Source organism: Metopolophium dirhodum, chromosome 2 (genome assembly GCF_019925205.1).
Source record: "Metopolophium dirhodum isolate CAU chromosome 2, ASM1992520v1, whole genome shotgun sequence".
NCBI classification, from domain to species: domain Eukaryota; kingdom Metazoa; phylum Arthropoda; class Insecta; order Hemiptera; family Aphididae; genus Metopolophium; species Metopolophium dirhodum.
The window spans coordinates 4,429,610-4,445,571 of record NC_083561.1 but is presented as its reverse complement, the minus strand read 5'-3'; the positions used below and the strand labels follow the sequence as shown (position 1 = coordinate 4,445,571).

Genomic DNA, 15,962 nt, shown 5'->3' with positions numbered 1-15,962 from the left:
ATACAGTGCTAAAATAGGAAGAGAAGATGTTAGAAATTGATTCAGAGCCGGAACCAATCTTTTCATCAAAATTAACTGTATATGGAATCCTGTCACTGGATTTATTCTTCCGGACAAAGTCCCAAAAAGATCGTCGATCAGTTTTTAGCTTACACTCAGTTTGAGTTAAGAAAGATTATTAGCAACTTTTGTATTCATATTTATAACGTGCTCGGAGATTAGAAAACTCGTTATAATCTCGGGGACAAAGGGACGCTTAATATTTGGCATGTGTCGTATTCTACCTTAGACAGTCGTCAAATTGTAAATTATAATATATATAGTATTAATATAGAATTATAATTTAGCAAATAAGTGAATTATTAATTATTACTAAGTCCAATGAAGCTGAAATGTGCTAAGGCGACACTATGATATTTGTGCATATTATACAACACCGCTACTTTCGACGACACGAGACAATCCTCGACGGTTGTACGCGGGTAAGCGACAACTGTAATACGGGCTGTGTTTATTTTATGATTGTTTTATGGCTGCATCAATTAAAGTGTTTCTGACCGAAAATTGTGTTTAAGTTTTATTTCAGGCTTTTGTCGTGAATAACACTTTTGGAAAAGGTAGCAAGAGACTAGCTGTAGTACCTACTTACTTTCTCATCTAGTATAAGGATGAGTATATTATTTTAAATACATACAACGATACAAGTATACAACATACCTATTTTATATTAACATTTAGAGTAGGAATTATGAAAAAAAAAATAGTACGTATCTAGGATAAGAGCTTCTATTTTTGTAAACTTATTTTGTTACCTGTTTCTTAGTTAGGTATTGCTTATTATAGTGATCTTAATGATAGGTAATATTAACAAAAGCTGAAATATATGAAATAGTTTTATGTATTTATTTAATAATTCAAACATATTGTGAAATAATAAATGTAATTAAAATCTTAAATAATAAACACAATATAAAATTTAAAATAAAAATGAACATACACTAAAATAAACCTATAATAGACGGTTAATATAAATACGAACATACATTTTTCTGGCTTATATGTTACGGAGAAGCTTGGCCCCCTTAAATAATTCCCAAGCTCGCCCGCCCACTCTAGAAAAAAAAATACAATACAAATACCACATGCCATGAGTATTTAAGTCCTTTGATTTGATACCTCTTCTATTATATTCAATAGTTTCTATGTTGGTCTATTTTTATCTTTTCCCGGAAATAAAAACCATTCATTATAACATCAACAAAACAACAGGTGAATATTAATAATAATTTATAAATAAATCTATACTTGTCTGGTTGTCTATGCCTATTGCCAGTTACCAGTTACCACTCAGCATTCATTGGTCATTGACTAATGACATCTGACACAAGTAACTTGTAGTTGGTAGGTACTTGGTACTAAGTAGTCACTACACAGTATATAGTCAGTATTTATTGTACTGGCATTATACTATTATATAATAGTAATATACATTTTTTTTGTTTTAGTTTAAATTTTGCAAATTGTCCTTGTTACTATATTATTTACTTCAGTACTAAGTGTCTAAGCCTTTTAATTACAAATTGTATTTTTTAAATTTAATTTAATTTATAATGGATAAAAAAAATTGTTTGATATTATTAAATGTAAAAAAACAAGGAAGACCTGCCTTCTCCGGTGATGATTTGTCTACGACTAGTAAGTAAAAATGTTTTTAATTTACATGTAATATGTTTCTAAAACTACTAGATCCATTGGAGCAATATATTTTTATAGTAGTTATGTAGCGTAATTTTTAGCAAAATAATTGTAGAAATATGTTAGTAGATGTACATTGTACCTATAATATTCATTAAAAAATAGAATACCTACGGCCTACTTATTGCTTTTGACAATTATTGTTTTTTAAATTCATGGTTGAAACATACGTATATTTAGATCAAATTAAAAAAATCCTTTCAATTTAGCTGTTATACAAAAAGATAATTTAGGTTTGATATTTTCACTCCGATATGTTTCAAATAGCTATTAATTAGATCAGCATTTCTCAAACCCTTTTTTATGCCCACTTTTATCGTAGAACCCCTACTTTTTTTAAGTTTTCAGATTTTTTTATTTAGCCTTCAACAATAAGTTATTACAGCTCGACATTTAGAACCCTTACTTTGTTTCAATAGTCATATTTAGCGTAATTTTATGTAAGGATTATTTGAAATAAAAATTATAATAATTTCATAAAATATTAATGTAAATACTGTATTTAATCCAAAAGAAATTTTAAAATAAAAATAAAAATTTTAAATAACACAAACAGGCTTCTACATTTTAATTTTAACGAGTGTCGTGGAACAAAATTTAAGAAACGCTGAATTAGATTATTATAATTTATTAAATATGATAATAAATGTATTGCTAAAATTATTCACAGAAAAAAATAAAACTTTTTTTATAGTTTGAATGATACCCTGTGGCATACATAATGGCCAATGGGTTTAATCTTTAGTCACTAAAGTATAGTAATGGCTTGAAAGCTTTGAATAAGGAATTGTTCACATTATATAGTGACATAAGCTTATTTATTGAGCTTATTAATAATTAATGAGGTAGGTAATAAAAAAAAAAAATATGTATCAATTGATTTTATTTATCAATGAAATAATCTGTTTTCTTTTTTTTTTTTCATGTAAGTAGATAAGCACCTTTATATATTTTTTAAAATAACGATTACTATTTATTCAAATTAAAATGGCCAATCTTATATCTTAAGTTGGTTACATTAGTTCAAATATACTGGCCATTTAATCAACTTCCACAAAAAAATTATATTTTTTTTTTGCTAAAACAGGTTAAGCCCCACGGGAGAAGGGGGGATTGAGACTTAACATAATAATTTCTGATCGATTCTTCTAAGATTTAATTAACATTTGTAGAGTCAATAATGATGAATACATAAAATAAATGACTGTTTAAGTAATTTTGTTCTATACTTGGAAATATTACCATAAGAAAACATAATATTCAAGATCCTACATGAGCCCGTTATAAATTAAAAATGTGAGGTCTGTTAACCCAACATATTATACCTAATGATAAACAAATAATTTTTTCAACATTGAGGCTTAACCTGTCAGCTGTTAATCTCAATTAAAAAAAAAATTGATATTGGATGTTAGCCATCTGTGTACCAAGCTACAGTTTTAATTAAATATACAATTACATTTTTTTCTGTTTCTTACAATTTTCAAAAAACTTGGCTATTTGCAATAATAACTAGGGTTCTCCTCTCTTTTCCATCAAATGAATTTTGAAAAAGTTTTTGAGCTTTTTTACTTTCAATATTATTTTCTGAGGAAAAAAACATAATTATAAAACTTCTTTGTTCTGTTCAAAATTTAAAATAATACATTTTTCACAGAAAAAATAATATAATTAAAAGTTAATACCCACAATATATTATGATGTACTTCACGTATAACCTATTAAAACAGGTAATTGGTAGAATGAAATGTTGAAAGTAAACAATGTTGTTCATGCTTACATGTAATCAATTGAAAATGAAATAGTTTCACTACAATAATTACAATATTTAGAAGTATTCTTAATAAGTAATAAGAAAGCTTGTATTTAAATTATTTGAAATAATTTCCAAATTAATTAATCCTTTTTTTAAATGTAATATTTCATTTTATTACCTGTATGGATACCAATTATGGATACAATAGCCATTCTGATTTGCCCCTCTCTCTATCTCTCTGTTCGGTAACCCTGAAAAATTAACGACTCACAAAGAAATTAAAACTGTAAATATTTACTGTATCCTATATAGTTTAAGGATAGATTGTTTGAGATTCCTTATTAGTGACAACTCCAGATTTTTTAGTAATTTTCCATTGAATAAAAAAATGATCAGAATAATTTTTTGGGGAAATGAATAGTTTTAATATTATATCTAATATTCTAGGTTCAATCATCTATCATATTCAATTTAAATCTGGAACTGCCACAAGCCAACCAAGTATAGACCAGCAATTATAGAAGGAAACTATTACAGGTAATTAAATTGACTTGGGTGTTGGTGTTGTTAACATTTTCTAATTCAAGCGTTAAATTTAGATTTCCTGATGATAATCGTTTAATTACCAAATAAACATTGGAGGAGAAATGATTTTGTCAATTCCTATGTGTTGTATGATTTTTCGAGTTAGCTTTCCTTCTGTAAAACAAACAAAAACTGTTAGATAGGAAGAATTCTGTTGAATAGAATAATATCAACACATGGAATAAATAAATTACAAAATGGAAATGTTAAGACTATTTTTCAAAATTGTACTTTATTATTAACAATATTTTGTCATCTTGTAACTACAATATAAAGGTCATAAAACGACCAATTTGAGGTAAAATTATTTAATTATTTATATTTATAGTTGAAAAGAAAATATAATTGTGTACAAAATAATGTAAGTGAAAAATAATTTAATATATGAAAACTTCTAATAAGTTTTATATTTTGACTCTACAGAATCAAAAGAAAAATCAGTGGTTTAAGTTAATTTTTCTAAGCATAACTACGCGCACTGATCAATTTTTTTCCGATATGAACGGATGTACCAAAGCCTGTGATATGCCAATGCGTTTTGAAGAATCCAAAGTCAGTATTTTATCAAGCAAGTCCTTCAATTGTCCAACTTTACGAATTTGCTCCTCTGGTAATTTTTGGTTTCCCAGTAATTCAGTATATAAATCTCGATTAGGATTTATCGAAGACATAGTTATAACTTTTTCCTAAAAAAAAAAATTCATAAGTGTAATTAAAACAATCCAAATCATCAAATTATTTACAAAAATTATAAATGTATCAAAAATGGGAAAATTCCTAGTATACCATGTACCCATTTAGGTTTAATTTATTTTTTTTCTATACTTTTTAACACAGAAAACAATGGCACAAACAAATGGTGTAGATCATTAGTTGCAAAGTTATAGCGATATGATGATCACGGATGGGCGGCAGTACTATACTGGTCAAACCATAGGTTAGGTCACCCATTATACCCATTATGTCTATACTCAATGTACTCCCCCCTCCCCCGGAACCATTATCACAACTGGATGGTTTGGAGTCCTCGGGACCTCGAGTTTGGTGACCGGAGCTGACTGGTGTAGACAGTGACCATTTATCATACTTAATAATGCCAAATTCAAAGTAATATTGATTTTTTAAAAAAAGAGTGCCCGGTATACTAGAAACTTTCCAAAAATGTGCGTACACTATAATATGGACATATAACATTGACACCAATATTGCCATGGATACAACCTCCCAATTTACACAAAATCAAAAAACTTGAAAAAGGGAATAACTGTTTGTATAAAAAAAAAATAACTTGAGCCTATTTATTTTATTATCTTCAACTTCCAATAAATTATCATTAATATTATTATATACAATTATTTGAATTTCTAGTAAAAATTATTTTAAAAAGACATTGGCCAAAATTGGATAGATAAATTCTGGAATTCCGTTTTGCTTGTAATTCAATAATATATTTGTTTTATTATTTCAATTTATTTTGTGATCGCTAACTTATATTTATCATTATTATAATAAAATACAATTTAATTTCTAGTAAAAGATATTTTATAACTTTAGGAAGCTTTAATAACAATTGTATATTAAACATGAGTTATAAAAATTATAAATTATTTTTGCAAAGACATTGGCCAAAATTGAATAGATAAATTTTGGAATTCCGTTTTGCTACAAATTCAATAATAAATTTGTTTTATTATTTCAATTTATTATGTGATCCCTAACTTATATTTATCATTATTATTATAAAATACAATTTAATTTCAAGTAAAAGATATTTTATAATTTTAGGAATCTTTAATAACAATTGTATATTAAACATGAGTTATAAAAATTATAAATTATTTTTGCAAAGACATTGGCCAAAATTGAATGGATAAATTCTGGAATTCCGTTTTGCTTGTAATTCAATAATAAATTTGATTTATTATTTCAATTTATTATGTGATCCCTAACTTATATTTATCATTATTGTTATAATATACAATTTAATTTCTAGTAAAAGATATTTTATAATTTTAGGAAGCTTTAATAACAATTATATATTAAACATGAGTTATAAAAATTATAAATTATTTTTGCAAAGACATTGGCCAAAATTTGAATAGATAAATTCTGGAATTCCGTTTTGCTTGTAAATCAATAATCAATTAATATAGTTGCACAGTAGTCGCCACTTATTCTAGACAAATCAGGCAGGGTTAAGCTCAGATAAAGCTGTAAGTGATAATCTTTGATTCAGTCTTAAGAATTTTGACCGTAATATAAGGTGATCCGGTTTACAAATGAAACGGAAACTACTGTAGTAATATTTTGATATCGTGAAAATAGTATACATTTAATGATAAAGGTGCACACTAAAAAACAATATTTTATGATTGGGGATAGTTAAATTATTTTATTTAAAATAAGATATAAGTAATTTAAAAAAAAAGATTTAAAATAATATAACTTCATCACCAATTAAATTAATTAAATATAAACAGCATTGTGAAACTTAACACGAACCACCCCCCAATTAGAAGTTACATGCTCTCACAGCCATCCAATTTATCATTAATGCTTCTAAATAACAACCTTAAAAATATGATTAATTTTAATTAAGGAGCTCCAGTCAATGAACAAAAAGTGACTTTTAGACCAAAAAGCCAAACAAAACTGGAGGAATTTAGTTTGACGGATTTTAATTTTTAAAATGGATTATGATTGATTTTTTAACTATTATTAGTGACATAATGTTTAATGTGTTAATATAAATATAAAAATATCACATTTTTATTCATGGATATCACAGCTGAAAAATAGATATTCAAAATTGCCTTAATGGAAACCTAGTTAACTTGTTAATCAATGAAAATCAGCTTTAAAAAAGTGGGTAAGTGAATGTCGCTCTGCTGTTCAGTAGGTTACAAGTAGGTCACTGTAATGGATGGTGTTGAATTTGAATTCAATTATATACTATCATTGTATAAGAAAAACGGTCAGTCAGCCTGATATTACCAAGTATATTTGATGATATTATTATGAATAAAATAATTTATACATAACGTATTTACGTGGAACTTTGTTTTAAATTTTCAATCCTTAGCTATAAAAGTTGAACATTTTATAAATTTTTAACTACAAAATAGTTATTAAATTTTAAATTTGATAAATTCTGTCAAAATTCAACTAATAAAGTTTTATTGACATTCATAGAATAAAAGACTAATAAAATTGGAAACAGAAAATGTTCCTAAACAGTTCAAAACATATTATTTTGAAAATTTTATCATGTATAGAAAATGCAAATATAAATGACCGGTGACAATTTCATATATATACGTTCATTTGTTTTAGAATTACACCAATGACCGAAATCGATTTTGTGGAAAACCTATTTTGAGTAAAATTTCCCTGTTTTTCCTTAATTTTTATGTTTGCGATTTTGAAAACTATTAAGAATTTTAAATTTTGATCTCCCCAATGCACCAATAATATTCACTTTCCCATCGAACAAGATACTGAAGTTGAAAATCAAAGCATTATTTCAACAACTCATCATGTACACAGACAGAAAAAAAAAAATAAAACACACATCATTGTAAAATCAAAACATTCATCGTTTCACTCAGAATCTAAAATCAAAATCCGTAAAACTAAATTCTTTCAGTTTTATCTGGCTTTTTTGTCTAAAATCCAGTTTTTTTCTTCTACTGCAGCCCCCTTAAAATTTATTTTATGATACGGAATTTAAATATGTTTAAAAATATTAAAATAAACAAAATGTACGTTTAGATAGGTCAAATCTACATTATTTTTGACTTATGACAAAACCAACTGGAGCCTCCTAACTCAGTTTTTAAAATCAATATTCATCACTAGTATACTATCATGTGTTCTTAAACTTATACCTATATTATTTAATATTTAAAGTAAAATTATATTATAGTTTAAACAACTTTAATAACAATAGTTCATTATTAAAATATAATTAATACAAATTATAAAATTATTTTTGCAAAGACAATGGCCAGAAATAAATGAATAAATTCTGGAATTCCGTTTTGCGTGTATTTGAATTAAGTTGCCATCAACTATAATATTATTCATATATTGAAAATAAATGTATAATATAAAATTAAGACACCATAGATAATAACATTAATTTTAAATTTGTTAAATATATTACTTATAATTAACTTTGCTATCTCAGCATTTAGTATGACTATTATAGATAAATTATAATATTTCTCTTTTTAAGATGTATTGCACTTTATTTAAATATAACATGATCCTTACTCGTTCTGTGACTTTGTCAACTTCGTGATACAGAAAATTACAATTAGTATCAAAATGTTGGTCTTTGAACATTCCCTTCCGAATAGTTTTGTTAGCCATTTTTCCTTTCAAATCCATAAAATATTTCAACATCTAATGATAAAAATAGTATACATTTATAACATTTACATCAAAAATTATAATAATTTTATGTATTAAAAATCTATTATTGCATTTACTTGGTTATTAGTTTTTCCAGGAAATAATATTTTTCCAGTATAAAGTTCATAAATAGTACAAGCAGCAGACCACATATCAATGCCAAATTCACATTGAATACCTAAAACTAAAACAAAATCCATGTTTTAAACTTGTATATATAATATATACAGTATACACTATATAGGCCAGAGGTTTCATAACTTTGGAAATACCTCAAAAAGACTTTCTGACCCTCTTCTCAAAATTATTTTAAATTGTTTACAATAAATCTCATATAATAAAGATAAGATAAAATTTGCGATAACTCGAGTTTAAAACTTTAAAATAATAATATACTTTCAAATTTATACCTAAAAATTGAATTGCATTATTGTGTACACATATGTTATGTGCCCACGGAATAAGCACGGATGGAACCACCAATAAGTGTATAAGAACCCCTGATATAGACAGTAAAAACTTACTTATTTCAGGAGACCGGTAGAATCGACTGACCAGATAGGGTGTGATTTCATTATCAGTTATGTGTGATGCTGATCCAAAATCACACAATTTCAATACTAACTTACTTTCATTCACCTAGAGTTGAAACAAAAGTAATAAACTTATGAAAAAAATAATATTAATGTTTTATTTTTTGTTATTATAACCAGGATAATGAGATTCGCAGGAACTGCAGACCACACAAATTAATTTTTCCAAGGAGTTGTATCATAGTTGAACTGGACTTGGTAATACCTAATTACCAAAAGGCAAATAATGTCAATATTATGATCATAATTTTGCAATGACATTGGCCAGAAATCAATATCTAAATCCTGGAATTCCGTCTTGCTCAACTTAAATCTAAATTCTAAATTAAGTTAGTAAAATACACACCAGAATATTATCAGGCTTGATGTCAGCATGTAATATATTTGCTTTTTTCATCAATTTCAATGCCAAAAACAACTGTTGACTATATGAACGAACAGCTTTAATGTGCAATCCAATGTCTTTGCCATATTTCTTCAACACCTATAGTTTTAAATATTAGACAAAATATCAGACTAAATATAATATGTATATATTAAACCAATGTTTTTTTAAAGAAAATTATTCAATGAGCAATAAAAATCATTAAAAAAATATAAAAGTAAAAAAAATCTTATTTATGTTTAAAATTTAAGATATAATCCTTATTTTTCAAACAAATTACTAAGTTGTTAAGTACACATTTTCCCGTTTTTTTATCAACCTTAGGTGACGCGTGCAGAGTATTTAATCAACCAAAACTATTTGTAATATACTAATAATTATTTTATGGATATTACACAAACAATCAATTAAATTAAAGCATGTCATCTTATAGTCATTATCATACAATCACAAAAATGTCAAAATAATTATTAACTTTTTATTTAAATAGTATGTAAATTAGTAGGAGTCATTAGTTGTATTAATTTTATAACTACAGATTTTCAAATTAATTTACATACTATATAACACAAAAATTAAAAATAAATAAATTTATATGCAATAATAAATACTTGAATAAATAAAAAAAAATTTTTATAATTTTTAATATAATAAATAAACATTTGTAATTAATACAAATATTTTTATTTGTATGGAAAAAAATACTCTGCTTTTGCGTGCAACTATGTGGTCTGAAACACGCGTCACTTAAAGCTGAAACTAATTAAGGGGATTCGATACCAAGATTTTCTGTTTTTGTTTAACACACGCGCAACATAGTATTTTAGATGTATTTTTTGCCAAACATACCAATTGATCTAATGATACGATAAGAATTCTAAAAACAAATTTGAATTTGTCGTCAAGTCTACTCAAAATCAACTTTCCCACATTTTTTATTTTTTGATTTTAACTTCTCCGAAAATTTAAATACAACAATTTTTAAATACTCTTTTTTAATGTCATTTTTAGGAATTTGGGGGATAATATCAAAAATGTGGGAAAGTCAATTTCAAGTAGACTTGACGACAAATTCAAATCTGTTTTCAGAATTCTTATCGCTTCATTAGATCAATTGGTATGTTTGGCAAAAAACACGTCTAAAATACTATGTCACACGTGTGTTTGACAAAAACAGAAAATCACGATATCAAATCCCCTTAAGTTTAATTTTCAACTTAATATTTTCATATATAGTTAGTGGGAGGAATTTTGAAGAATGAAAAGTGACCAACTATGCCTATATATTACCCATGGAGAATTTAAAAATCGCCCATATTTGAATCAGTATAATTTATTGCGCATAACCAAGTTTGGTCAAAAAATAATAAATATAAAAATGAAGCCACCAGATGTTTACTAACCAGGTGACTCACTTTTAGAATCCCTGGTTGAAAAACTGGTTGCCAACATAATCTGAAAGCAGCCACTTTTCATTCACTCCAAACTACGATTAGTTGCATTTTGTCATTTGGAATTTTTAAAAAAAATCTTAATTAATTTAAAAAATAAATAAATTTAATTAGTATTATTTTACCTCTCTAAGATTCATACTGAGAGGTTCAAAAACCATGCATAAATGTTGCTTGTGGAAAAAGTGACGGTATAAACGTAGACAATGAAACCTATCGTCAGGATCAGAATCATTTAACCGTTTAAGAATTTCTAATTCTTTCAATCCTGTCTTGTGCCTAAATTAAAATAAACAATTTATAATTATCAATGATTAATTCTAAATATGTGTTACTATTTAAAACTACTTACATAATTTCATTGTTTCGTATAATCTTAACAGCCACATCTTGATTATCACGAGCCGCATCTCTAGCACGAACAACATTGGAAAATACTCCTTGCCCAGTATATCCATAGACAGTATAACGTGAATCCATTGTTTCACCAATTCTTACGCGATAATATCCTTCTGCATCATCCCAGTTATCAGTTAAAGAAGGATTTTCTGGTACACTCTTGTTTCCATTGGATATACCATCTGGTTGAGGAGTCTGAATAAGAATAAATAATTATTAAATATTTATACGATTAATGAATATTATATGAGTGAATTAATTACATGTTGTGTAGCATGAAATGAATCAGCCTCTGCAAACATATCCCATTTGCCTTTTATTAAATCAGGATTTAATACATGATCAGGCTTTGTGGTCTCTTTATCTGTTGCTGAATCAGAATCATTTAATATTCTATCAGTTTCTTTAGGAGATGGAAGTTCTGGAGAATGTTGAATAGATGTTTCAGTAGCGTAACTTCCATGTGGAGAAGGATTCATAGAATCTTCACTATGCAAATTACTATTATTTGCTCCTAACCTCTATATAACAATTGCAATTCGATATGATCAATCAAATAAAACTATTGTACTAATATAATCAAAAATTACCTTCAATAATTCCTCCCTTTGCTTTCTTCTTTTTTCAATAATTTCTTCTTCGTTTTCATCTTCCGCAATATTTATATTTACATCAATGCTATAAAATAATTAATTGGATTGTCAATTATATTTTTAAACAATACAAATCCATCACTAATTCATGAAACCCATAAATAACCTTTTTTTTTTTTTTTTATTTAAAAGCCGCTAGTATAGACTATGATAGCTTAAATAAAATAACCTTATGCGATTAAAAATAAATAAAAAGATGAGGTTATCAATTTGAAACACTTTGAATATGTAAGATATAAGAGTATTATCAACTCAAAATTTACTTACTCAGAATCTGAAGATGACTTATCATCACGCTTAAGACCTTCAGAAAAACTGTCTTTATATTTATCTCCTCTATCTTTTCCTCTATGAGATCTATATCATTAAAAATGTATTAATTAAATATATTTACATGCAATTTATATTATGTTTACAAATTAATGTAAATTATAATTGAAACTTACGCTTACCTAGAATATCGTTCTTTACTATGTGATCTCCTATCATATTTTCTATTAAATCTCTTATCTCTATCTCTATCTCTATCTCTATCTCTATCTCTATCTCTCTCTCTATCACGATCACGTTCTCGATCACGATATCTATTAGGACCTATAACAAAAATGATATAAAAAAACCTAAATTAATATTATATTATCATTATAAAGTTATTTGACAACATAAAATAAAAATAATGGTTTATAGAATATCAATTATGAATTGATATTAACTTATTAAAGCGTATAGTTTATTAATTTTATAAATAATATTAAAGTATACATCTTACCAGGTGGACTTCTTGCACGGTCTCTATTAGCTAAAAAAAAAAATTGAATATAAATAGTAAAATTGTAATATTTTTAAATCATTATAAGAAGTTTAAAGCTTACGTATAGGACTTTTAATACGGTCTCGTCTCCGTCTTAATTGATCTTCTCGTTGCTTGATCTGTTCTTCTCGTCTTCTTACTTCTTCTGTTCGTCTTTTTGCTTCTTCTTCTATATCTTTTATTTCTTCATCTCGTCTTCTTTGTTCACGCCTCCTTAAATCGTCTTCTCTTTTTTTGATTTCCTCTTCTTTTCGTCTTATTTCACGTCGCTTTTCATCTTCCAAATGTTTAATTTTTCTTTGTCTGTCTTTATCTTTTTCTCGATTCCTTTCATATTCTTTATCACGATCTCTTTCTTTTTCGCGTTCTTTTTCTTTTCTTATGCGATCAGACTTTAAATGAGTTAAGTCTTTACTTACACTTCTATCTCTTGTTTTCTTAATTTCTTGACTGGAACCATGATAACGTTTTAATGGGCTTCTTACACTATTAAATAAAAACATCTTTAATCTAATAAAATGTACTTAATAATATTACATAATTTTTACAATTTATCATAACAATAACTTTACCGTTCAGAATTCTTATTTTTGTATTCTTCATCTGATTCATCATCAATTAGGTTAATGGTTTCAACTGATTTTTTAGCGCTTGGCTTTTTTTTTTTATTGGTTTTATCACCTTCTTCTGATTCTGATAAATAAGCTCCTAATCTAGCTTGAAGTAAAGCCTAAACATAATAATTATCATTTAAATATTATTCAATTATACAATATTTGAATATAAAAAATTATAAACCAAAAATATTGTTAGTTGATAAATATTCTGAAATTATAAGTGCTCTATTATTAAATAAAATGTATTATTTAGAATTCTAAATACGTGTATGAGAATTAATTTTTAGATATTCTATAGAATATGGAAACTTTTTCATTTCTATGGTTATTTGTCATTATATTTCTATTAATATATTGGAACTTTCAAATATATATCAAACACCTAACCTATATCATATATTATTTTAGGAAAATAATGAAATATGCATTGACATGTAAAATAGACCATTATAATTTAACTCCACATTTTATATCAATAAGTTCATTGTTATATATATTCAATCAACAACTATCACAAAAATACATTAATTTATTAATAATATATCAAATTTGAATAATAAGATTCATTTTAGATAAAGTAATATTTAAAAATGACATACAAAATAGTCCGACTTAACCTGAAAAAAATCCTTTTAATTATTCATCAGTTTTACAAAATTTTGGTCATCTGAATAAATTAAAACAAATAAAATATAATGTTAATATATTAATTCCTATTATATACTTATTTACAAAGGTACTGTAATAACATATGTCTACGTATTATGAGTCATTATGGCATAATTTATAAATAAAAGTATTGATTTGAATGTTTTTTACTATTACTGTTCATTAATTATTAGTTAAGAATCAAAAATATTAATTTTGAAATATTTTAATTTGTTTTTCCATATTCAAATACAAATCATTTGAATACACATAACCAGAGCTCAAAACTTCATACATTTGCATACTTTTAGGAAACCACATTACAACTCTGATTCAACACACAATATACAACTCAAATCCAAAATTATACTTGGTATATTTTACCAAATTTAACTAATATTGTGTGTTTAAAGATTTCATACATATTTAATGCATATTTTGCTAATAAACTAGTTCTTAGTTATTACTGTAACATCCTTGATTGTTTTCCCACGCAAAACCGTTTTTGCTATGTTTTACATTTGTAAGACGAAGACCACACAGAATAAATACTATTACATTTTTTGAAGTTACTTCTAGTATAGCCGTATAGGTAAATTAATATTTTATAAAAAAATATAGTTGCATATTAACAATTTTTAAGTGGAAATGTATGCATATAATTCATTGTTTTTTTAACACAGATAGTTCTGAGCCCTGCACATAGCCATAAAATATTTTATTTGTATTTAAAAATACCTTTTGCTTGATAAGTTCTTCTAAATTCATTTCTTCTTCATCCAAGTTGATTTCTGTTATTATGGGTCCTTCAATTTTTTTCTTTTTACTATTTTCAGGTGGGGGTGGAGATGGTGGTCTTTTTTGTTTACCATTCTGAACATGGTCACCATTTGATTTCTTCTTATCCTTCAATTTGGTTTCTCCATTTTCTTTCTTCGTTTTTTTATGTTTTCTAGAAATAATGGATTACCCACCAATTAGCTAATAATAATTATATTTTTTAAATTAATTTACATTTGTATAATATAAATATTTAACCAAGAATATAATCAATAAATAATATACCTACTTAAGACCATGCGGTCAAATATGCTAATAATTAATGTACAGGTAATATGTAAAAGTATAATAAAATTAGGTGTCAATATTTAATGAATTTTATAACAAGTAGGTAAATTATAAATATGTTAATACTAAACTCACCGTTCACTTCTATGCTTATGTTTCTTTTTCTTTTTTTTCTTATCTAATCGGCTGTTATCGACTAATTTAACGGAGTCTGCAGAAGAATCATCGGACATACTGTCAACTCTACAATTAATATTACAAAAAGCAAGTTAAAAAACGACGAATGAATGAAAATACCAACACATAACTATTCAAATGATACTTACGCCATGTTTGTTGATGGAAGAAAATAAACAATGAATTCCTCAAAATCGTTTTCAACAGTTCACGAAAGGGATCGTCACTTCGCATTCATAAAACATTAAACTTACACAAAATTAAAACACAATTACATAAACAAATTACAACAATAATAATAGTTCCTATCTCATTGACATTTTGGACACGAACAGAATCAAAACCACTTTTTTATGTTATTATGGAGTGGAGCCGTAAGACCTCACACCAGAGAAAGATGACTGTGCCTAGTCTGGCCTGTGGTGTTGGTGTATGGAGGGATACGTCGTCCTACCTACATATTATTTGTTTACGATATTATGCCATAGTGGTTTCAGTTAAAAGTAATGTAAAATATATAGAGTGACCAACATACAAATACATCGTAATGAGGTCACAAGAATATAGTCACATGTATATGTTATAATAAAAATGCGTTGCCATTAATTGTTCTTGCAGTTAACTTTCGTCAATTTTTATGTATAGTTC

General features: G+C 26.2%; 1 protein-coding gene across 11 annotated transcripts; it reads right to left on the bottom strand.

Moving 5' to 3' along the window:
• Nucleotides 1-882: 882 nt before the first annotated feature.
• On the bottom strand, nucleotides 883-15,748 carry LOC132939875 (serine/threonine-protein kinase PRP4 homolog). 11 transcript variants are annotated; one of them, XR_009664025.1, is made up of 20 exons: nucleotides 15,464-15,748; nucleotides 15,273-15,380; nucleotides 14,808-15,021; nucleotides 13,377-13,534; nucleotides 12,866-13,290; nucleotides 12,763-12,792; nucleotides 12,446-12,587; nucleotides 12,261-12,350; nucleotides 11,931-12,018; nucleotides 11,604-11,861; nucleotides 11,294-11,535; nucleotides 11,067-11,220; nucleotides 9,452-9,589; nucleotides 9,037-9,151; nucleotides 8,590-8,696; nucleotides 8,372-8,503; nucleotides 4,576-4,782; nucleotides 4,138-4,210; nucleotides 3,690-3,762; nucleotides 883-3,565 (listed from the first exon to the last, which is right to left on the bottom strand). XR_009664025.1 is itself a non-coding variant. In XM_061007285.1 (18 exons), the coding sequence occupies exons 1-17, from the start codon at nucleotides 15,466-15,468 to the stop codon at nucleotides 4,579-4,581; spliced, it is 2,610 nt and encodes an 869-aa protein (XP_060863268.1). In that variant the 5' UTR covers nucleotides 15,469-15,748; the 3' UTR covers nucleotides 883-4,210; nucleotides 4,576-4,578. The 11 variants fall into 11 exon arrangements, 3 of the variants coding, with proteins under 3 accessions (XP_060863268.1, XP_060863269.1, XP_060863267.1); XR_009664027.1 differs by having other exon boundaries at nucleotides 883-3,342; XR_009664023.1 differs by having other exon boundaries at nucleotides 883-3,342; nucleotides 3,445-4,210.
• Between the last annotated feature and the right edge of the window lie 214 nt (nucleotides 15,749-15,962).

Coding starts and splice junctions, on each gene's coding strand:
- LOC132939875 (XM_061007285.1), bottom strand. Junction 8,504..8,589: donor CTGGAAAAACTAATAACCAA/GTAAATGCAATA, acceptor TTTTATCATTAG/ATGTTGAAATATTTTATGGA. Junction 4,783..8,371: donor TTGACAAAGTCACAGAACGA/GTAAGGATCATG, acceptor TTTTTTTTTTAG/GAAAAAGTTATAACTATGTC.